Source organism: Antechinus flavipes, chromosome 3 (genome assembly GCF_016432865.1).
Source record: "Antechinus flavipes isolate AdamAnt ecotype Samford, QLD, Australia chromosome 3, AdamAnt_v2, whole genome shotgun sequence".
In the NCBI taxonomy this organism is placed as follows: Eukaryota; Metazoa; Chordata; class Mammalia; order Dasyuromorphia; family Dasyuridae; genus Antechinus; species Antechinus flavipes.
The window spans coordinates 480,867,692-480,891,888 of record NC_067400.1 but is presented as its reverse complement, the minus strand read 5'-3'; the positions used below and the strand labels follow the sequence as shown (position 1 = coordinate 480,891,888).

Below are 24,197 nucleotides of genomic sequence, written 5' to 3'. Positions count from 1 at the left end.
CTTCTTGTAAAAATAAGGACATAAGACTCAGTGATCTAGACTATCCCTTAGAGCTCAACTTCCATTTCAGCTTGGGTGACCTTTCTTAATTTTTTTTTTTTTTTTTAGCTAATTGACCTATGAGAATATTCGTTACCCATAGTCTAAAATTCACCCAATCCTATGGGATTTCTCAATGTCCATTTCTACCAATGGCACACTTTTTGTGTGAAAGGTCACAACCTCTGCCTCAGTTTACTCCACTATAGAATGAGGATAATAAAAATACGAATCTCATCCGTGTTGTATCAAGTGAGATCATATTTGTTTAAAAAAGAAACTTTCCTTGCACAGTACAGGGCATATAATAGGTGCTAAATAAAGTTTTCTTTCCTTCCGTCCAGCCTCTGGGTCCCCATTTGTTGAGTCTCAGTGACTATTTAAAGTTGCACTCAGCATCTACTTGATTTTTAGCATTACTAGTTCTGTAGCAGAGCTCTGTGCACGCGCCTGCATTTCTTTAGATAAATCCACAGAGTCACATGAAATCAGTGACAGGTTGACACCGTTATTTCAAGATTCATCGCTCTAAGTTGCCAGCAGTGGAGACCTAGCCAACTCCTTCCCACCAACAACACTTTTTTCTAGGCATAATTTATAGCACTGGGGTGAATTTGTTTCCAAAAAATGAATATCACACTATCAGCAACAGCTGCCTCTCATTTTTATTTGTTTTTATATTTGACTCGAAGTCCAATTCTCCATACACATCAGAAGCTGTAAATCCTGAGGCGACTGATTACAAGATTTAGTAAACAGGTTCTATTATATAATGCAATTAAAGCGGGGCTCTGTGGTGCCACCTGCTGGCGTCGGGCTGGAAGGCAGCCGTGAGGAGACAAAGTATCAATTTGGCCTGGCGTTCTCCACTGATGGAAAATAAATGGGATTGCACCAAGGTTGAGACAGCTGCTCCAGAGGGAAAAGTTGCAGCCAGCCGGGTTACTGATGCCGGGGGGAGGGCGGCCGCTCTCTCCGGCGGAGTTTTCGGTGTTATTCCAACCCCCCACCAGCCTGTCTAGACTTCGGAGCTGGCCCCTGGGTGGGGGGGCCCCTAGCTGGGGAGTTTGGGGAGGGGAGCGAGCTGCTCTGAAGGAGTAACCTGGCTCTCCCTCTCAGCCCTTCCTTCCCACTCTCCCGCCTCCCCAGAGGAGACGTTAGAGCTTAGGGATTTAAGGAGGAGACTTCCCGAATCTCTCTCTCAAAATGTGCTGGGCTCTGGTCATTGAATCTTAGGACTGGGATGGATCCTAGATATAATCTCTTCTCTCCCTCTCATTTTATAAGTAAGGAAACTAAGACTCAGAGAGGAATGTTGTTTTTATTATTATTATTTCCAGAGTCTAGTTCCAAGGCAGGAGAAATAGGAGAAATATTGTGTTGGCCAGAGTTTTGTTCTGTTTTTAGCACCATTTATCCTTGTCCCGCTTTTATTGAATCTGTTTTGCCTTCCCTGCTCAAGCCTATCCCCATGCCTCATCTATCTCTCTGTCTCTGTCTCTCTTCTCCCTTCCCTTTTAGCTTTTCTCCTTCTCTTCCTCCATTTACAAGTCAGATCTGGGTTCCAGACCCAGCTCTACCTCCTCCTAGCCTTGTATCTTGAGCAAGTCCCCTTAAGTGTTCTGGTCCCCATTTTCCTTCCCTGTACACTAAGGATAATCAGTGTTCTGCATTAGCATCCTTTTCATAAGGATATCAGTGAGATGATGGTGAAGGTGTTTTGCAACTGTAAAGCATATAAAAATGTAGGCTGTGACTAGACTTTTTTTGTGTTTCTCTTTTACTCACTCTGTACCATTCATCGCTATATCCTGTTCACATAAATCCCATGAGGAGTCCTTCTAACTGCTCCTCTTGGTGACCCCGACTGTGTCCAGGGAGCCCGACAAAATATGAGAGTCCTTCAAAAACGGGATTCAATGGCTTCTTTCAGGGCTTGCATTATGGAGTTGGGAAAGGTTCTTAAGGGTGGTAAATCCCAAACCCTGGGTACCAACTCTCAGCCTAATAATAGAGGGAGAAGAGGTTTCCATCCCCTTCCCTAGTCTGTAAGAAGTATTCTGACAAGGTCTGGGTGGGTGAGGCTCTATGGCCGGGCAGTCTTTCCAAGGAGTTACCCAGTCTTAATCAGAGATCCTGGACCCCAAAAAGCTGCTGCCAGCCTAGGGACATGAGACAAAAATTGGTAGAAAAACAAGGCTTTCTTATATCAGAGAAAGTATGTGATGTGCCTCCACTTTCCTCCTTCAGGTCTTCCTGGCAACAGTTTCCTTAAACTTAGATGAGCAGTTGTGTTCCCTACTCCATTTCCTCCCTGAAAACACAAAGTACTGCTTAGTTTAAGTCGAATTAGAGATTGGAGCATAAAAAAAGAATTGAAGGCTGAGATGGCCAGCTGGCTGGAGAGCTCCCAATTAGACTCTGCTTCTCATCCTTGAGCCCAAAGCCCCCAACCCCAACACCCCTGGCCCAATTACTGCTGGACAGCATTAACCCCTTGGTGCCCTAAGCTGTTAATGGAATGTTAATTGGCCTAATGGGTTTCATGTCAACAAGTCCTAATGAGCTCTCCTAACAAGCTTGTTATTTTTCTGGACCTGTTTGTCAGTGCATGTGTGCGTATATGTCTAGCTCTGTGCTGTGGACCAGGCTGACCAGGGCTATAGAGAAAGAGTAGTGGGGGAGGGAAGAGAGAGATGGAGTGGGGAGAAAGATAGAAATAGGTCTCTAGTACCAAAAGAAGAATCTTATTTTTCTGCCCTGACTTCTTGATCATCAGGATGCTAATGTGCCATCAAGGAAAAATATTTTTTCTTTGTAGAAATTATAGAGAGTTTATCATTTCTTCTAACTCATTGGTATGTTCAGTATTTAAAAACCACCTTTCGTTTTAATACAGCTAATAATAAATCCCAGGTACAGTAGAAAAGGTACTAGTTTTGGAGTGTGAAGATCCAGGTTCAAATTCTTTCTTTACCTGTATGACCTTTAGCAGGCCTTTGAATTTCCTTATATAAATGAATTGTACCTTTCTCCTTTAGCTTTAGACTCTGATATGGTCCCATCATGAAGCAGAGGAGGTACTGGGTTGGTGAAGGCCTTTATTAGAAAAGCACAGACTCTGGCAAAAGACATTGATTGCAGGCTGTAGATGGACTATATATCAGCCTGAATGAGTTCAGAGATCTTCATCTAAGTTTGGCCATTGGGTGACCCACAAAGAGTATCTGCTTAGGCAGGGAAGTTTTTGATCTCTCAGTGAAGGAAATACCTTTACTGGAGAAATCATAGATATCTTAAAATAAAGGATGGCAAAATATCCACAATCCTTTAATATGTCCATATTTTCAGCAAATTTTCATTATGGTAAATTGTTTCACTCATGTCTTTCATTTATAGATTTGTCTACTGACCTTTTAGTATTTGGCAAATATAACTTGGGGATACAGAGAGAAGCCTATAAACAAGGCCAGATGCCTTCTCAGGACAGGCTAGTAAATGGTTTTTAATTTATTTTTTCTGAACTTCACAAACCTCAAAAAAGGAGCTATTGTTCTACTATGTAAATTGCCATTTACATAGTAGAACAGAAAAATATAATTGTACATGAAACTATGCATTTCTTTATACACAGCCTTTTTTCCACCTTTTTAAATATAGAATAAATTCAATATGGAATTTTGAAAGCTATCCTACTTTTTTATCATTCCTTCTGGCTTCTTTTTAATACTTCAGTAATCCTCTTTTCTTTTTATTTTTTTGGAATACCTTATACTTATTTTAACCCACTCCAAATGGGGGGAAGAAAGGAAAACTCATGAAATAAGTATATATAGTTAAGTAAAACAAATCTATCTGAACATATACGTTTTATTCTGGATTTGGAGCCCATCATTTTCCATCAGGAGTTAATAGCATGCCTTCATCATCTATCTTCTGAAACTGTATTTGGTCTTTACATTTATCAATATTTTTAAGTCTTTCAAAGTTGTTTTTCTTTATAATATTGTTATCATGTTTGGTTCTGCTCACTTCACTCAGGATCTGTGCATATATGTTTATAACATGTCTTCCCAGATTTCAAGGAAACTGTCCCTTTCTTTTGTCATTTCATTTGGTGTAGTAGTATTTCATTACATTCAGCCATTCTCCTAGTTGATGGGGACCACCTTAGTTTCCAGTATGGATCTCTTTTCTCTTTCTTTGATCTCTTTGGAATATGATTTTACTTAGTAATTTTACTGGATCATAGGGTGTGCACAGTTTAGTGACTTTTGGCACACAGTTCAGAATTGCTTTCCTGAATTCCTGGACCAAATCACATCTCTTTCAAAAGTGAACTATTATGGCAGGACACTTGACAGTGATCTAAGAACAGAGGTTCTGCTTGACCCTTATAGGGCACTGATCTAGACATGGACTGGCTTTATAAGTGGCAGCATTTTTTGAGACTTATCTAATCCATTTCCACAAACACTAGTCATCTTCAGGCAAGACACTCAACTCATCATAGATTTCAAAATATTTGCCACTTTTTAAGGCATCTGTTTATTATCTGGGATGAATAAAAAACAGTTGGAAGTCATGCTGTCTTCTTGGTAGAAAGGTGAAGAACTAAAGGGTCAGGTTGTTGTACACTCTGTCAGACTTGGTTTGTCAGTTTTGTTTAATTTTGTTACTGGTAAGTGATCATAATGTGAAGAAGGAAAAGTATCAATAAAATATTAAAACAAAACAAAAAAAAAGGGAGTCAAAGAATAGACTTTTGTATCTGATCTAATTCCCTTTTCGTTGCAATATGGTTCTTCTTTCTAAGCTACCACAAAACTCTTTTCCAGGCCTTTTTACCTTTTTTGTATGTCATGGACCCCTTTGGCAGACTGGTGCAGACACAGGAACCCTTCTCAAAATAATGATTTTAAATGCATAAAAATAATAGAATCAGCACCTGTGTGCCTGGTTATTTCTTAATTATTGGTCAGGTAATTCCTACCCCAAACCTGAAATCTGAGATTTGACAAAAGGAGTCTTGCCTATCCTTTTCTGGGGTGAAACTAATCTGTTAATGTAAATGTTTTTAACCCCAGGGACAAGGGCCCATACTCCCTCTCCTGGTATCTACTGGTACTACAGTTTGGTTTTTTTGAGTTTCTTCCTAAGATTGGCTCTCGATGGCAAAAACATACACTGGTTCAGCCGAAGGTCACCTTTCTTATGCTCCCTTACTTTAGTCAATAATAATTTCTTACATAATTCTTTCAGATTAATTTGCAGAGAAGGTAGATTTTACACCCATTCCCATATTTCCCAATCAACCTTATTCTTAGGAAGTTCTTTCTGATATCTAACTTGATTTCCTTTCTATGTTAAGGGAACTCCATTCCTTTCTGCTTTTATGCTTTGTCCTTGTGGAGAGATCCTACTTACTGTCATTCCCACAAATCTAGAATGTACTTCTGGGCTTAAAGGACTATGTGAAATGAGGCAGTGTATTTAAAATAACAACATCACCAATTTTTCTATAACTTCCTTTCTTATCTCTTGATCCTTGATTTTCCTGAAACTATAACTGGTATGTACGTTTATGGTAAGGACAAAGAGCTACTCTCTCTCTTTTTAAAATATTCCTTTGTTTTCAAAAAAAAATGTAAAGATAGTTTTCAACATTCACCCTTGCAAAACCTTGTGTTCCAATTTTTTCTCCTCCCTTCCTCCCATCCCCTTCCCTAGACAGCGAGCAATTCAATATATTATTATATATGTGAAACATGTATAGTTCTTCTATACATCATGATGCACAAGAAAAATTAGATCAAAAAGGAAAAAAAAATAAGCAAACAAAAAAGGTGAAAATACTATGTTGTGATTCATATTCAGTCCCCATGGTCCTCTCTCTGGAAGCAGATGGCTCTTTCCATCACAATTCTGTTGGAAGTGGCCTGCATCACCTCATTGTTAAAAAAAAGCCACATCTATCAAAACTGATCATCACATAGTCTTATTACTGTGCACAACGTTCTCTTGGTTCTACTCATTTCACTTAGCATCAGTTTATGTAAGTCTCTCCAGGCCTTTCTGAAATCATCCTGTTGATCATTTCTTACAGAACAATAATATTTCATAACATTCATATAGTATAACTTATTCAACCATTCCCCAATTGATGGGCATCTACTAAGTTTCTAATTCCTTGGGCCACTACAAATAGTTTTGCACATGGAAACACTATAAAAAGTGGCACAATATACAGAATACTTAACCTGGAGGCCTTAGATATATATTATCTATAAACTTGATTAAGTTGCTTAAACTCTTTGCCTCAGTTTTCTCTTTTGTAAAATAAAATTATTAATAGTATCTTCCTTTTAAGGTTGTTGTGATAGCAAAATGAGATAATATAATTAAAGCATTTTGCAAAACTTAAAGCATTATACAAGTGCCAGATATTATTAAAAATATATTGTTATGATATCTTTTGGTTTTACATCATTTAAATTTCTAAATATGTCTCCCCTATAATATAGCGCCAGAAAGCAATCTCTTCCAACAGAGGATATAGATGAAAGACAAAAAAAGGCAGTCCATTGTAGCTAATCAAAACATCAGTTGAATGTGATAATATATGCAATATTCCACAACCATAGTCCCCCATCCTCTACAAAATGGGATGGAGAGAGGTATTACATAGTAATAAGCTTTTTATGTTTCTATTTGTATTTTTGTAATATTTTGCATATTATTTTCCTAAATCTACTTATTTCATTTTGCATCAGTTCATATAAGTCTTTTGGTAATTCTGATTTTTTCATATTTATAACTTCTTATGGCACAATAATATTACACCATTAATGTGCTTCATTTTGTTTGGCCATTTCTAAGTTTATGGACATCTATTTTGTTTCTAGTGCTTTACTACTAAAAAAAAGTGCAGCTATGAATGCACCTCGATTTTTTTAAAAATCATTTTTTCTCTACCTGGAGTATTTGCTTAACAATGAGATTTCTGGACATAGTGTTGTTTTTTTTTTTAATTAATGACTTTTAGATATAATTCCAAATTTCCTTCCAAAATGGTTAAGATCAATTCATATCACAGCTTCATAAACAGTATATCAAGTGGGTCTACCATTCCATTGCATATCCAATAAGTAGACTCTTGGGCATTTTTCTTCCAGATTTCTAGAGTATTATTTGAACCATCAAAGATGCAGAACATGAATATTGTGTAGGAAGTGAAAGAGGGGCCATTATAGACCATATTACACTTCTGCATGCCCTATATACATTACATAGGGATCATGTACAATAGAATCATAGGAACTTTAGAAATCATCTAGCAGAATCCCTTCATTTTTACAGATGAGGAAAATGGAATCTTCAAAAGGATATCCCCAACTCACAGAATTTTAAAGTTGAAAAGGATGTCAATGGCCCCTTAGTCCAACCCATATCTGACAAAGAATCCACTCTACAGCATACCCTACAATTAAATAGTCATCCAATCTTTGTTTGTAGATATACTGGGAGAGAAAACATACCAAACTCCTAAGGTGGCTTATTCCAGTTTTCAATGGCAGGTTTTCTTTATAGCAAGCTTCATTTTTTTCTTCTCATTGTCTGAATATTCCTTCTGTTCTTTCCCCTTGGGACTAATTTGAATAAATCTAATCCCTCTTTCCTATGACTGCATTTCATATGTTTGAACATAGGTATCGTGTTCCCCTGAAGTCTTTTCTTCTCTTGGCCAAACAACCACAGTTCCTTCAATTAAGGCTCATAAACATGAACCTTTTACCACAAAGCCTTTTATTTTCCCAATTGCCCTCCTGGGCCTCCAGCTTCTCAGTGTTGATCCTCAAATGTGGCAACTAGAATTTCAGTTTTGGTGTGACCAAAGCAGAACATGACATATCTATAAGTTTTTATTTCTTGACATTGGGTCTTTCACAGCAGCTTAAAACCAGAGGATACTTAGTGTCCAATGTTATATTTCCCAAGTAACAATCTTTCAATGTACTAACTCTATTAAGTCTCACTTCTTAACTCTTTCCCATTCTTGAAACCAGAGTTGTATGCATTCTGCAAAGCAGAATGGTGACATGCTTCAGTGTATCAGGAAAGAGAATCATTTAGAAACTCAGGTTACTAATGTTTCCATTTTCTTACAGAAAAAAGTACAAAATATATATGTTTTCCCATAGACTAATAAATATAAACAAGTGCCTCATTTCCTTCTGTGGGAATCTTATACCCCTTTTGTTTCATTAAGGGCCTAAATCCACATTCCAAGTTCATCCCTCATTTTCCCTTCACAGTTTGGGAAATATGTGGAAGTATTTGGAGAAGAGGATAAAGTACAAGCATCTCAGTTTGTCTAGGAAAAATGAAAATGAGTAAGGACAGGGTTCCATCTGGCAAGGGAAAAGGGGGATTTCAGACAGTCCTGTGTCAATGGGGAAGGTATCTCTTGACTCAACAAATGATAGGTAAGTTGACTGGTATTGCTCCACACTGCAGTTCATCGATTCTAGATAACAAGCTAGACAATCTTCCAGATCACCTACTAGAATCCCCTTATTTTTTATTTATTTACCTGTTTTTACAGCTGAGGAAACTTAGGCCCTGAGAGGTTTGGTATCCCTCACACCCCTGTGGGTTGTCAGGTTGTATAACCAGCCCTGCGGTTTCCAGTTTTAAATATTTCAGGGTATCTGTTGTGGCCAGCATTCTATTTCCTTGGGTGGCACTGCCAGGCTGGCTTTACTTACAAGGGCTCCCTGGATGCAACTTACTAGCCAGGGACTTAAATTACTAGCTAAGTAATATTTGGTACAAATATATATAAATACTCTCATATACAGATAAATTCAGAGATTCATACAAAACAAAGTGAGTGCCTCTCACAGTGTCTCTTTGTGTCTATGTCTATGTCTCTTCCATTTTCCCTTGCCCGTCATAAGGTATACCTTCCCCTTTTCTTCCCATGTACTTGGGAAGTTGGACATTCAACTCAGCCTCTTCATCTGTAAAATGGGGATAATAATATTTATATTGCCTACCTTACAGGATTTGGGGGGCAAAAAGACAGATGTCATATATACCACCAGTGGCAGAATTGGGACTAGTACCCAGGTTATTTGGGTCTCAGTATAGCTGTCTTCCTACTCTACTGAACACTTGAGAAGCAGGGGCCTGCATAAATGATTGTTATTATTTTTATAATTGTCCCACCCAAGATAATCACTGAATAGCAATCGGGACCTGTTTTCTTTGCCCATCTTCACCAGGGTGTTAATGAGATGTACTTAAATGAAGGGTCCTGGAAGAGTAAGGGAATCTAAAGCATGGGTTTCTAGGAAAAACAGAAATAAAAAGCTTCTTTTCAGGACGTGCCCCAGCCTCCCTTTGGAGAGTAACTGAGAAGGGGGCCGTGAACATTGCAGGGCTCCATGCCGCCAGAGGCCTGGGGTGTTGCCCAGATTCTCCAAGCCCCCATTTTTGTATACTCCCATCAATCAGGCTGCAGTCTGTCCCCTCACCCACCCACAAGGCCAGAAATGCTGATGAACAAAGCATTGCTACTAATGTGCAGCTGCTTTGCATATGATTTGAATATTGTTTATTTCATGTCGAAATTGCATAGCAATCCTCCTTTACCCCATCCCCACCCCCCACTTCTATTTACACACACACAGAGCTACTGCTCCTTTCATGAAGAGCCTCCAGCCACTGCTGGCCAACCTTGAAAAATGGCTTCTTGGGCTCTGGGGGCTCCCCAAGTGCTTGGTGTTGTTAATGGTGTGGCCCATTTCTCCCACCCGCAGGTCCTCGATGTGAATCAATCCCATGATGCAACATGCCTCCCCAGCCCCAGCTCTGACAATGATGGCCACGCAGAATGTCCCCCCGCCACCTTACCAGGACACCCCGCAGGTGAGTGTGCAGCCCCTGCCCTGCTTTTGTCCTCCTAGAGCCAAGCAATGACTGGAGTTTCTGCCACTAGGTGATAAAAAGGACCATAGTAACCTAGAACCTAAACAGTGAGACATTGTGACATTTGAGGCAGAAACAGCCATCTTAGTTAGAATACTTAGTGTAAAGCAAGGGCCAAATTCACAGTGTTAAGATTAAATAGAATCAAAAACATTTAGGTTGAAATCCAATCTTGCATATTTATTAATTTTGTAATTATGAGCAAGTCGCCCTTCTTGAGCCTTTATTTCCTCATCTGTAATGTGAATATAATAATATCCTTAATTCCTACTCACAGAGTTTTCAAGAGATTCTAAGGAGATAATGTATATAAAACAGTTTGTCAATTTTAAAGTGGTGTGTGCATTTCAATTATTATCATCTAGATAGGACAACTTTCTGCCCTGATTAGCTTCCTGGAATCAAGGATCACATGTGATGAAATAAAAGTTCTTGCTGTTTTATTTTCCTGTAGCTTTAAGAACTAAGGAACTCCTTCCTGGGGCAATACTCTCCAGAGCAAAGCCTTTTTGCCCTATATCTCTCCCAAACAGAAAGGAATCAAGGAACAAGACTTAAATATAACAAAATTAACTCAATACATTTGTAACTACTGTTTAAATTATAAGTTACACAGAAACAAGCAATGATAAGTACCCAGCAAAATTACAGAATCCATCTTTGTCCAGTTGAAGACATGATAGAGTTTTTAACCTTGTTGTGGCTTAGACCTCTTTGTCATTCTGATGAAGTCTGTGATCTACTCAGAATAATGTTTTTAAATTTATAAAATATGTAAAATTGTAAAGGAAACCAATTATTGAAACAGTTATCATAATGTATAAAAAACAAGTTGCAGCCCCAGTTTAAAAACCCCTGTATTAGAGAACCATTCGTCGTATATTCTTCTACCCAGTTACCCAAATCTGAGCTCTTTGTAGCAGCATTCTTTCTCTGCCTTGTGTTTTCATAAATCCACCATCTCTTCTTGGCTAAGTCATCACCTCTTTTCCTCTCCAGACCCACATTTCTATTTTTACTGTGATATTCAATTTGTACCTCAGTTGTTTCTAGAATTAATTCATCATCATTTCTTTCACTCCTAAATAATTCTAACACTGCTCTTCTTCCTGACTTCCATGTTTTTGCTAATGACACTGCTATCACACAGTCATTCACCTTATACAACAAAACATCATACACAACCACAACAACATATTCAAGGTACAAGTATTCGGGGGAATGTTTTTCACTCACCCAATTCATACTTCTCTTTATCCATCAAAGACTGACTCTCTCCTCAGATATCACCTAGAATTTTGTTTTATCTCCATTTTAATGTACTATTTTTGGTTTTTTAGTCAAATTTTATTTTCATATGAAGATTTCCCCAATCTTTCCCCTATTTTCCTCCTTACCTCATTGAGAAACACAAAGAAAACAAGAAAAACACAAACCACATCACAAACCTGTATAAGTAAGCAAAACACATTGTTGAAATGGCCACGTCCAAAAAACAAAAATGTCTTAATCTGTACTCTGTGTCTATCATGTGTTTATAAGGAGAGGGCAATATATTTATTTCATTAGAATCATGATTGATCATTGGATGAATTTTTCTAAGGGACTTATAGAATTATGTTTGTTGAAATTATCTGTAATTTTGTCTCATCCAATTAGATTTTAAGCTTCATGATGGTAGGGACCATATCTTAACTGATCTTTGTGTTTTCCCAGTACCTTGGACAGCACTGTTCAAATAGGAGGTGCTTACTTCAAGTTTGTTAAATGAATTGATGGGGCAAAGCATAATGCTTTATTATTCTCTTAGAAAAGTCTCAACTTTGTTTTCAGTTGAAAACCTCTTTCCTCAAATTTTCTAAATCTGATCAAAGGAGATATCATATTGCTCTTGTTCCAAGCAGTCACTGAGAGGAACAGATCATTGGTCATATGTATAGACATTGTTCTCTGTTTATGAACCTTGTTTCAAATTGTGGATGCACCAGGGCAATAAGAAATACAACATCGAGGTAAAAAAGAACTTTATAAAAATAAATAGACTCACATTTTCAGTCAGGAAAAAGCTCCAGGAAAGACCCCACAAAATGATCATTATTCAGAAAACTTCCAGCATCAGAATGGACACATCAGCAAGTTTAATCAATATAGTCTCTTTTTTTCTGACCACCAAGAAGTATGTAGCTCGGACAATCAGTTGAGTTTCTAACAGAAATCACCTGGCCATGTTCATACCACTACCTGAGTATGATTATACTGACCTGGGTCAAATAGTGTCTGACCAGAGAACATTCTTTGTTCAGCCTAAAGTCTTGTACAAAATCTGTCTCCTACACTGTTTCTGTCCCAGGAAATTGAACTCAACTGGATATTTGTTAACAACTTCTGTGTTCAGCACATTATAGCTCTTCTTATCCCCAGGGTATGGAAGGACATGGATTGGCTAACTTGCAATAAGTGGAAAGAATGAAAATAATTTGTCTGGGATAAGGAAAGGTTGGTTGCAAAATTCTGGAACTTGTTCACTATCTTTGAGGCCATACATATTTATTATAGGGAAACAATAAATAGCTTGTAAGTGGCCATATCTGCATAGGGTCCAATAGGAGAGAATCTCCACAGAAGGGATGTATTTTAGCTATAAGCTAGAATTTTCTAGTAGTAAAAGAAAGTAAAAGCCACAGAGGTCATAGACTACTTGCCCTAGAAATTCTTCATGGAACTCACCCCTTGAAAGAGGTTTGAATCATATGATTTCTACCGTTCTTTCAGGCTCTGAGATGTTGTAATCATCTCCAATAATCTGGACTGTATACTTGTAGAATGAAATTAGATGACTTTTGAAGAAAAAAAAGAATTCACATTGCTCAGGTGATAAATCAGTCAACAAACTTACTGTACATCAGACATTGTGCTAGATGCTAGGGATACAAATAAAATAAATAAAATAAATTTTGTCCTGAGGGAATATGTAATTAAATGCTACAATGAGTGAATTAAGCCATGAGTCCTATAGGAATCTACAAACTCAACAAGAGTCACAGAATATTAGAATGGAAGGAAACTCACATGCCATTTAATATATCCCATATCCAAACAATAATCTTGTCAAGAGTATCCTGGAAGAATGGTAATATAGCCCTAGGCTGGACACCTGGAGTGAAATGAAACAACTTTCAGGGAATTCCACAATTGGACAACTCAAATTTTTAGGAAATTTTCCTTATTTTGAAGCCTAAATTTGCTTCTTTGCAATGTCCACCCATTGTACAACATGATGGCCTCTGGGGTCAAACTGAACAAATTGAATTCCTCTTTTATGTGACAATCCATCAAATCTTTAAAAGCAGCCATCATATTTCTAATTCTATTTGTTTTTAGGTAAAACACCCATAGCTCCTTCTTGCCTTTATAAAGTATGATCTGGACTTCCTTTACCTTTTTTCTGCCTCTCTGTAGACATTCTTTTATTTATAAATGTTTTTTCCTAAAATGTAGCATCCAGAATAGGAAAAAAATAATCAGACCAGAGAAAATTAAACCATCATGCCTCTAGTCCTGGGCCACGATGCCTTTCCAAACGCAATCTGAGGTCATGTGACTTTTTTTTTTTTTTTGGCTGCCTTGTCACATTACTGACATGGTTTCAATTCATTAAAATTCCCAGATTTTATTCCAGTGAACTATAGGTCAGCATCTCTCCTCACACTCCACCTCCCTCCCCCCATTTCTACCATCATTTGGGACTTGTGAAATTTTTGACCCCAAGCTTAAGGTTTTGTATATATCCCTATTAAATTTAATCTTATTAGTATTATAACCTGTCAGCTTCTTTGAGAATCTTGATTCTATTATCCACTACATTACCTATCCTTCCTACATTTCTGTCATCTGCAAATTTAATGAGAATATCAACAATCTTTTTTTCTCCAAGTTATTAGAAAGAATATTAGTTTTTGAATTAGAGAACCTGAGTTTCAACTCTAGCCCTGAAATTTGTACTTATGTGACCTTCAGAAGATTATTTAATTTCTCTGGGTCTTACTTCATTCTTAAAATTATAGAGATAACTTCACATCTCTCAAATTGGCTAAGATGGCAAAAAAAAAAAAAAAAAAGATAATGATAAATGCTGGAGGGGATGTAGGGAAATTGGGACATTGTTGGTGGAATTGTGAACAGATTCCAGCCATTCTGGAGAGCAATTTGGAACTGCAGAGTCTTTACTAAGTCTGTATTCCAAAGAGATCATAAAAGGGAAAAGGACTCACATGTACAAAAATGTTCATAGCAGCCCCTTTTGTGGTGGCAAATAACTGAGAGGATACCCATCAGTTGGGGAATGGCTGAATAAGTTATGGCCTGTGAATGCAATGAAAAACTATTATTCTATAAGAAATGCTCAGCAGCAGCAGGATGATTTCAGAAAGGCCTAGAGAGACTGATGCTAAGTGAAGTGAACAGAACCAAAAGAACATCGTACACAGCAACAACAAGATTATGTGATGATCCACTCTGATGGGCTTGGCTCTTTTCAGTAGTGAGGTGATTCAGGCCAGTTCCAATAGACTTGTGGTAGAGAGGGATCTGCATCCAGAGAGAGGTCTATGGTGACTGAATGTGGATCACAATAGTATTTTCACCTTTTTGTGTTGTTTACTTGCAAGTCTTTTTTTTCTCTTATTTTTCTTGTGCAGCATGATAAATGTGGAAATGTGTAAAGAAAAATCGCACATATTTAACCTGTATTGGAATACTTACTATCTAGGGGGGAAGGGGAGAAAGAGGGAGAAAAATATGGCACATAAGGTTTTGCAAGGATGAATGCTGAAAGCTATCTTTGCATGAATTTTGAAAAATAAAAAGCTATTTTAAAAAATTATGGGGTTAGACTTACTAATCTTAGTCTCTTCTAGTTTTAAATCTGATCCAGTGACAAAATTTAAAAAGTATAGGGTGAAACACAGATCTCTATGACACTCCCCTGGAGACATCCTTAAAAGTTATCATCACATTATTAATTTCTTTAGGTCCAATCCTTTAACTAGCTCTTAACTGAAAGCAGTGGTATCAAGCTTAAATAGAAACAAGAGTCACTAAACTTTCCATAAGAATCCCTGCAGGTCACATATTGACTTTAAAAACCACACATGTTTATATTTTTTATTAATATATCAACACATTAAAATCAAATAAGAACTATATTTAAATCTGCAACACTCTGGAATATTATGGGCCACATACAGCCTGTGGACTTTTAAAGTACAAGTATTTAGAATAATATCTGAAATGTTCTCAAATACTTTACCAATATCTAGGTAAGCTATATATAAATCAGTCTTTTCATCAATTACCTTATAATCGAAGAAAAATAAGTTATTGAAGCATGACATATTCTTGATAAAGACATGCTGACTTTTGTGCTTGATCCCTTTTTTAGATAATCACAGATATTTTTCTAGCTCTCTTCCCTTCCCTTTTTCTAATTGGGAATATTTGCCATTTTATAACTCTACAATATCTTTTCCATCACCATGATCTTTTTTAAAAATTAAATTAAATTAAAGTTTTTTTTAAAAATTAAGTTAATTTCTTTTTTAAAATGTAAGTAAATTTTATTTTCATTTTGAATTTAAACATCAGCTAAAATAAGTATATGTTTCTAACTATGTCCATGTGACTATCCTTTGTCTGGTATGAGATTCATGAGATAACTGTTCCTTTCACTTTCAGCTGTGTGTATATGTGTGTGAGTGAGATCTTCATCTTTTTCACCTCAAGTATATAAGATAATTCCTTTTTCTTTTCCTTTCTTTCTTCCCTAATATAGCCTCCTAGCCCTTTAACTTTCTTTATGCCTTGAAGATATTAGCATTTTGAAAAGACATTTGTTACTTCTTCCCTTATAGCATTTAAATATCTCATCCTTAAATTGCCTCTTAAAAGTGATCAACTGTTTTACCTATGTTTCTCTTGAGTTCTGCATTTACATTTTTAAGTGTCTACTGGTTTTGACCTTTTCATCAAGATTTATTTTTTATTCTTTGTAGGATTATAATCAGTTTTTCTCAGCTTTTGTCCATTGCTTTTTCAAATATCATATTACAAGCTCACCTATTCTTTATATTTTCAGCTAAGAAATCTTATATGATCTTGACTGACTCCTTGATACTAGAACTTTTACTTAATCTAATTTTATCTTTGACTTGGAAATTTCAAGTTCTGGCTATAGTATTCCTGGAAATTTTTATTTTTGTATTCTGTTCAGAAAATGATTGGTAGGTGGTTTTTTTTTTTTTTTTTTTTTTTTGGTTTTTTTGCCCTCTGGCTGCAAGAAATATGGATAGTTTTCATTTATGAGTCCTTTCAATATGGTATCCAAGGTTTTCTTGGTCATAATTTTCAGATGTTGGTGATTTTCTAAATTATCTCTCCTTCACCTAAGTTGTTTTTGACTATATACTTTCCATTTTCTTTTGCTTTTTTGACTTTTCCATCTTTTGATTCAGTGTTAATATTTTTAATTGCTTGACTCATTTTTTTTTCCTGTTTGACTCATTTTAAGGAGGCCAATTCTTCAGTAAATTTTGTCATTTTTCCCTCCCTAGCTATTCCATTTTGTTTCCTTAATTTCTTTTAGTCCTCATTGTTTTTCTCTGAGGCTCTACTTAGGCTTATTGTTGGTTTCCAATTTTCTTTTGTGTTTGCATTCTTTTTGTTAACTATATTTTTTTAATGAACAAAAATTTATTTTCTCTCATTCCCCTTGAAGAAAAAATTAAATATGTTCAAGTTCTTTTTTTTTCTTCTTTTCTTTACTCTTCTGTTCAGTCTCAGTTTCTGGATGTGTTCTTGCTTTGGGATCAACTCTGCTCCCATACTTCTGAATGGTATGAGTAGGCCCTATTTAGTAAAAAAATTTAGGTGGATAAGACTAAGTCCTGACTGCTCTTCCTCCTGCTTCAATTCAGTCCCAGGTTGCTTACATTTCTGGGTTGGATATGGATTGGCTAGTTCAAGCTACGAACTTTTTATGTGCTAGTTTGATCCTGACTAGGATAGGGATGAAACCCCTGTAACACCTTATCCTTTAAGGTTGTTGTGAGGATTTGAAAACTTTAAAGTGCTATACAAATGTTAGTTTTTATTGTTGTGAATTGGAAAACATCTCTGGACCTCCTTGATCCTCTTATCTACCAGTTTGCTTCACCTTTTCTTCTCCTACCTCCTTTGTCAGTCCAAGGGTGAATGGATAGCATTAAGGGAAGAGGATGAAAAATCAGAACATCATCATATGCAGTACATATTTGCATATATTCATTTTGTATTTATACTTTTTCTATTTATATGTGCGTTTACTGTCTATTACATTAGAATGTAAGCTCCTTTGGAGTAGAAATTGTTTCATTTTGTTTTTTAATTTATATCTCCAACACTTAACACATGCCTGACACACAGTAAGAACTTATTTCTTATTGGGGAATTAATTGACAGGGAAGATGGTACAATTAAAAAGAACAATAGCTTTGGAACTAGAGAATCTGGTTTCTTCCTATATCTCTGCCACCTATGACCAAGTATATCTTTGGGTGTCAGTTTCATTAGCTTTAAAATTAGAAAGCTGGAGTTGACTACCTCCAATGACTCCTAGTTCTAAGTCTGTGATTTTGTCACTTAATTCCCAAGGACTTATATCCCATCTTATTTGGATCACAATACTACTTGTGGTATTGTCTTGCCCCAACATGTGGGGAGAAGATATTCCCTGACCCTGGGGGAACTATGAAGAGAACTCATTAAGCAGGTGTTAGAAGAGGAATGACAGTCTCTTCTTCCTAGTGATTTCAGTCTCCAAGCTGGGGAAAGATAGCATGTGGGCTGGGGAGATTGGTTCCCTGGTCCTTCCCTCTCTGGAGGATTCTAGGGTTAGCCTAACCATGTTCCCTCCTTTCCAAAGTTTTTTGAGCTGGGAGAAGTTTTGGCTGGGTAGGGATTAATTGGAGAGCTGCAGCCTGTGCTGCCCACAAATGTCAGTTGGGGGGTAGTTAAGTGTGAAGAGACTAATTTAATTCACATTATACTGCAGGATTAACAAATCACAGCTGCTGGGGGCAGGGAGAGGAGGTCCTTGCAGCCTCAGGTACTTCACCGCTTTTGGCTCAAGAGCTGTACTGGTCTAGGAGAGAGGGAGATTGCTTGGAGACTTTTGAAAAGCCTTTAGCTAGGGATGGGGGGGGGGGGGGGGAAGGGCTGATTATGGAAATTTGCTTTTGAATAGATCTCCTGGACCTCTGGTCTTTAGATTATAGAATTAGAGGTTGTAAAAGCAGATAGGGAAGACTAGAAACCATAATGTAACTCCCTCATTTTAGGCACCTTGAGCTCAGAGATCTAAAGTGGTTTGTTCAAGAGCACATGGTTTTCAACAGACAACTAGGACCCACAGCTGGGTCTTCTGACTCTGCCATATGCTAGCCTTGGTCTTTAAGGATGTCTGTATTGAAAAATTTGCATCTTTTTTTTTTTTTCCTGCAAAGAAATAGTTTTGCCTGGGATTAGCACAGTGTTGGCCACTGGTCTCATTCTGTTTTTTTAGAGGCCAGTAACATTTCTGATGGAAAGAAAGAAAAGGAAGGAAAGAAAGAAGGAAGGAGGGAAGGAAGGAAAGAAAGAAAGAAAGAAAGAAAAATGAAATGACCATACCAAGTTGATATTGAAGGATTATGGACTTTTTGTTTCTCTTTGTAGGTTTAGCATGTAACAGTAGCTGGCACATAGTAAGCACTTTCTAAATGATTATTGGTTGACAAATGTTTCCCTGATGACTTGCCTCACTGACTTGCCTTGATGGGATCGTTCCTTGGAACCACAGAGGCTTCCAGAAACTTAGCTGCTTCCTAGACACATACTGAAGGAGGTTAGAAGGGGAAGTGCAGGAAACAAAAGCATTTGGTGGAAGGGGGAGGGTTGATCCCATTTTCATCTCTTTTAAGCCAGGCTGGACTCTGAGGCCAGTTGGCCCGGGGCTTTCTGTGCCTTTTTTCTTCTCCCCTGCTATGGCTTTTAGGAAGGTCTTCTTTTTGTAGCTGACCCTTCAGTATATTCTCTGATCCCAGAGAAGCTGACCTGTACAGAGCTCTCACTCTCTCTCTCCTTATCTGCCTTTTCTCATTTCTCCCCAATCTCTTTCCCCATTCCATTTCTTTTTTCCTTCTCTTTTCATCTACCTGTGCAGGTAGTGAAGAGTAGTAAAAAGATCCCAAAGAGATCTCCCCTTTCCACCCTCTCCTCCTTGCTATCTTTGCTCTACTACCTTCCCCATGATGCTCATTTGTCATAGGGGGAATAAAACTGGAAACTTTTAGGTGTTAGAATGTCTGGAAACCATAAGCAAAAGAAAGTAACCTCAGTCAAGGGTCTCCAGGGAGCCTTTTCTAAGCATAGAGATTCAGACTTTCCATTTTCTTTCATTCCCTGGCTTCACTCTTTGCTAGTCCTGTGTGACTTGGTACTATAATATCCCCAGCCCTATGTGTTCACCTGGATCATTTCCTTAAAGTGCCAGTTCTACCACAAATAAGAGAATGGCCAGTGGAGTCAACTGAGGCTTCTGAAAATAAAAAGGAAACCAAACCTAAGGTCTTCCCTCTGAGACCAGAGCAACTATTTTAATAATGTTCTCCTTGTGCTAAGGGCTAGCATAATCTATTCAAATGCACAGGAGGATCTGACTTTGGAAAATTAGGAATCCGAATTAAAATATTCCCAAGCCCCAGACCTTCTTCATAGTAAATTAGAATTTTTTTTAAGGGACGTTCTTTCTTAGCAATTTCATTCTTGAAGTTTGGGGAATAAAGTTATTAAACGAAGTATTTTTTTTCCCTTCCCTTCTTTTTAGCAGAAAAGCATTAATGGCAACATCCCATCCTATTTGGGACCAGGCCAACTGATGAGATGGCAAAGTGGCTTTCTCCTGTGATTTCAAAAACTTCTGGCTGGTTGCCCTCATTCTGTCTTGGGAACATGTTCTTAGTTGCATGGACTGGGCCACTAAGCTTATTATACAGTAGAAATGAAATATGGATATAAAAAAGGGCAACAGCAACAGGGCCCTCTGACCTAGTGCAGACAACCAGTGCAGGCTGGAGGTACCCCTTGACACACAGTATAGCTACACCTACAGCTGCCAACAGTGCTATCAGAGACTTTATCTAATTGTAATATTTTATCCATCTCTGGCATGCCTTTCTTGCCTACAAAATAAAATAGAATTTAGAGCTTTTCAGTCTATTGTCTCAGAGTAAAGAGATCCCAAACAAGGGTCATATGTGTGCTCCATCTATCCATGTAGTCTAACATATTCATTCTCTGACTCATCTGCTCTTCACTCCTTCAGTCTGGCTATTTGCCACTTGGATAATTACAACTTTTTCCTCTATAGGCTTCCTGCTTCTAGTACCTATGGAATGACCTCTAACTTAGTTGCCACAAATGTCTTCTCTTGTTGCTTTGGCCACACTATGCCCCCTACTAAGTCCTAATGGATTCATTTTGTGCCCCAGCATTTTCTTGTTTTGTTTTAAGATAGAGCAATCATTTTATTTTCTTCTGATCAGTTTGGGAATGTTAATGGAGAGATAGCTTTTTACATGGGCTTTAGAAGAGGTCTGGGGGCAGCAGCTGGGGTGGGAGTGTCTGATCTTTCTGTGGCTTATAGGATCAATGCCTCACTACTTCATGTGGATCCTGCAGCTCACAAAGGATACAGTTTCACATACAATTTGGGCAACACATAGGAGTTGAAATCTCTGGTCTCAGAGATGTCCCTGACAGTCGTGGTTTCCACAATGTTGCAAATAATGAACTTCTTGATGGCCTTGTCCTGCGGCATGCAGCAGGCACAATTGGTACAGAGAATGGATGGCACATTGCTGCAGTCCTTCTTGGACTGCCTGTTATTCCTATTCATTTTGTAAATAGGGAACAGAAAAAGGCCATGGTGTTTTCTTAGGTCTCAGAATGAGGGCTCTGATTTTGGTTTCCTCTTTATTGCATAGCTTCTTTTGTCTCAGATGGCCATTTTCTTGCTTATGGAAGAGCACACATCCCAGCCTAAATCTTTTCTTTTGGCACAGTATTTGGCACCGAGGTAGATGCTTACTAAATGCTTGTTAAATAAATGACATTTTTTGGCTTTATTATTCTCATTTTATTTATTTTTATTTTTTTATTTTCAAAACATATACATAGATAATTAAAGGTGAATGTTAATTATTCACCTTTGCAAAACCTTGTGTTCCAAATTTTTTTCCCTCCCCTAGATGGCAGATAATCCAATATATATTAAACATATGCAATTCTTCTCTATTTCCAATTATCATGCTGTGTGCGCGCACGCGCGCGCGCACACACACACACACACACACACAAACAAAATCAGATCTAACAGGAAAAATATTAGAAAGAAAACAAAAAGGAAGCAAACCACAACAACAAAAAAAAAGAGTGAAAATACTATGGAGTTTTTTATTATTATTATTTTTTAAAATAACTTTTTATTGACAGTGAAAATACTATGTTGTGATCTACATTCAGTCCCCACAGTCCTCTCTCTGGGTACAAATGGCTCACAAGACCATTGGAACTGGCCTGAATCATCTCATTGTTGAAAATCTCATTGTTGGAGTGGTGATATGTCTTGCCTCAGATAACACAGGTTAAAGTTAGTAGCAAAACTAGCACTAGAATGAATCCAGATCTCCAAATTCTCAGACCAATACTCTTTCTCCTTTTATCACCTCTGCTTTTACTTCTTGCTTTTTTAACAATAATATGTAGTTTGAGACACAATAGCCTATACATTATAGCTACATAGTAAGAATTTATCTGTTGGATGATACTAAAAGGATTTCCATATCCTTAATTGTTAGGGACTGAAGCTTTCCCTATTCCCCCTTGAAACCTAGAGGAAACTCTTAAGAGAGAATGATGATTACAGCTTCCAGGAAATCTTCACATAAGACAATCTGAGATTTAATGGGTGGTCTGGGTGGGAGAAACATGCTTTCTGAGTTAAAGAGACAGTGTGGCGGGTCCCAAGTCCTTGAGTACTCTGCTTTAGAGGCCTAATGGTTTAATGGCTTCCCCCTTCTTCTTTGGGAAGCTTGATCCACTCTGCCAGGGTTAGACCTGAGCTTCTGGCAGCGGCCCCTTTGGGAAAGGACTCTCTCCATTGAGAAAGGCTGAGGTCCGCCTCTCCCTCCTTCCATTTCCCTTCACCCCACACCACTCTGTTCATACTGGACAGACAGTATTGGGAAGCTGGCCTAGGCTTTGATCAGTCATTAGAATCCCCATGCTGGTTTCATTAACTCAGAGGCAGGAGGGGGGGGCTGGGGCCCCTGGCTGTGAATGGTCTCCATCCAGGCCATGCAGCTGTGACGGGCAGCCCTGGGTTCAGATGTTTTCATACTTGCTTTACATTCTTCTCATCTCTTTAAGGGCTGCAGAGCCCCCTGCCTTCCAGGCTGCTGGTGAAACACTCACTTTGCAGCAATACAGTGAATGCAGCCAATTTCAGAGTTCCCCTGAGCCTTTTCTGTGGCTGTGATTGACAGCTCCCTGTGTCCCCAAGGGCAACACCCCAGGGACCCTGTTTAGGGACTTCCTTCTCTCTCTTTGACATATCAACACTGGCTTTTCTCTTCTTTTTTCCTTTTCTTTCTTTTTTTTTCCTGCCGGCTCTTTCTTCTCTTTGTGCATGGCCCTATCTCTCTCTCTTGTCTGTAATTATCTGTTTTTTTTTTTTAATTGAACAAGATCCTTGACTTGACTCACTTAGCTGCCTGACCAGTCTGTAGTCATGTTGGCTGAAGAAGCTTCAGAGCTGAACTTCAACAGTAGACTTAATTCATGCGCTCTTTATGTCCCTTTTTTGGCATACAGTCAGTAAATTTACTTTTGAATAGGTGGGAAAAGTTATTCAGTGGTCTAGCTGTGTCTTTTCTTAGATAATTCTGTGCTTTACTTACATCCCAAATCTTGTGGTCATTTTGTCTAGCCTCTAACCAGCTATGGGAGTAAGCATGAGGCCATATGTATAATTGTTAAAAAGAAATCTGGGTGGACATAATGAAAATCATGCAATGAGCCTCATGAGAAATTCCTTATATTCTCCTTTCCCTTTGGCCTTCATGGGCAGGGTGAGAACAAGGGCAAGATGCTAAAAGATCCTAAGCATCTGTTGTAGGCAAATTCTTGTGTCCTAAGAGTTTAGTTATCTGGAAGTAAAAGTGAGAAGGAGAAAAAAAAAGAGCAGAGTATGAAAGTAATTCAGGGATTTTGTTCTAGCTTTACCATTGGGTTCTGTGCAGCATTAAATGCAATTACTCTCACTTCCCTGTGCTTCAGTTTCTCTATTTTAAAAATAGGGCAAAATACTTTGCAGGCTTTTTGTGGGAATTAAATGAGATAATCAATATGAAAAGCTTTTAAACATATAGAAAGTAGTAGTAGTTGTTGATTTTGTATCTTATTGGGAAAGAAAATCAAAGATGTGAAAATTTTGCAAGCTAAGCATTTATTTTAAAATATTTAAAAATAATAATTTTCCAAATAAAAGTTTATCCATCCCTTCATGTGCTGCTTTTGAATTGTTCTTCAGTTTATTTGATTCATTCAAACCAGAGACTAATGAATTAAGAACATTTTCAGGATTTGTAAAAACCCAAGTGCCTTATAAAACAATGAAGTAACTGAATTTAGCCTGATTCAATTGTTACTCCATGTGGTGCAATGGAAAAAATACTGGATTTTGGGTCAGAGCTCCTGTCTCTGATACTTCTTATCCATGTGACACTGGGCAAGAAGTTTAACATCTCCTGGTCTCAAGTTTCCTTATTTACACTGGGAGGGGCATGGACTTCATGATCTCTGAAGTCTCTTGTCTCCAACCCAAACTCAAAGACACTGAGTTGGGGAAGAGATCAGGTTTAGAGAATTGGAAATGCTTGACATCCATTTCAGGATTGGATGGGACCAGTCCAACCTACCCAGGAATCTCCTCTTGTAGCATCAGCAAAAAGTGGCCATACTTTTGTAAAGCCTACAAAAGAAGAAAATGAAAAATGCCAGAGAAACTATGGAAAAACAAATACTTTATTGCA

The 24,197-nt window shown here is 37.8% G+C and overlaps 1 protein-coding gene across 6 annotated transcripts in view; it reads left to right on the top strand.

The window, feature by feature from the left end:
* Positions 1-24,197, top strand: part of PKNOX2 (PBX/knotted 1 homeobox 2) — a 363,592-nt gene that overhangs the window by 243,191 nt on the left and 96,204 nt on the right. For 5 of the 6 annotated variants that reach the window (XM_051986749.1, XM_051986744.1, XM_051986745.1 and 2 more), the window contains one exon: positions 9,864-9,972. The exons of the other annotated variant lie outside the window; for it this stretch is intronic. In XM_051986749.1, the coding sequence (XP_051842709.1) occupies positions 9,886-9,972 (87 nt within the window). In that variant the 5' untranslated portion in view covers positions 9,864-9,885. The remainder of the gene's footprint in view (positions 1-9,863; positions 9,973-24,197) is intronic. 6 annotated transcript variants of the gene reach the window in all.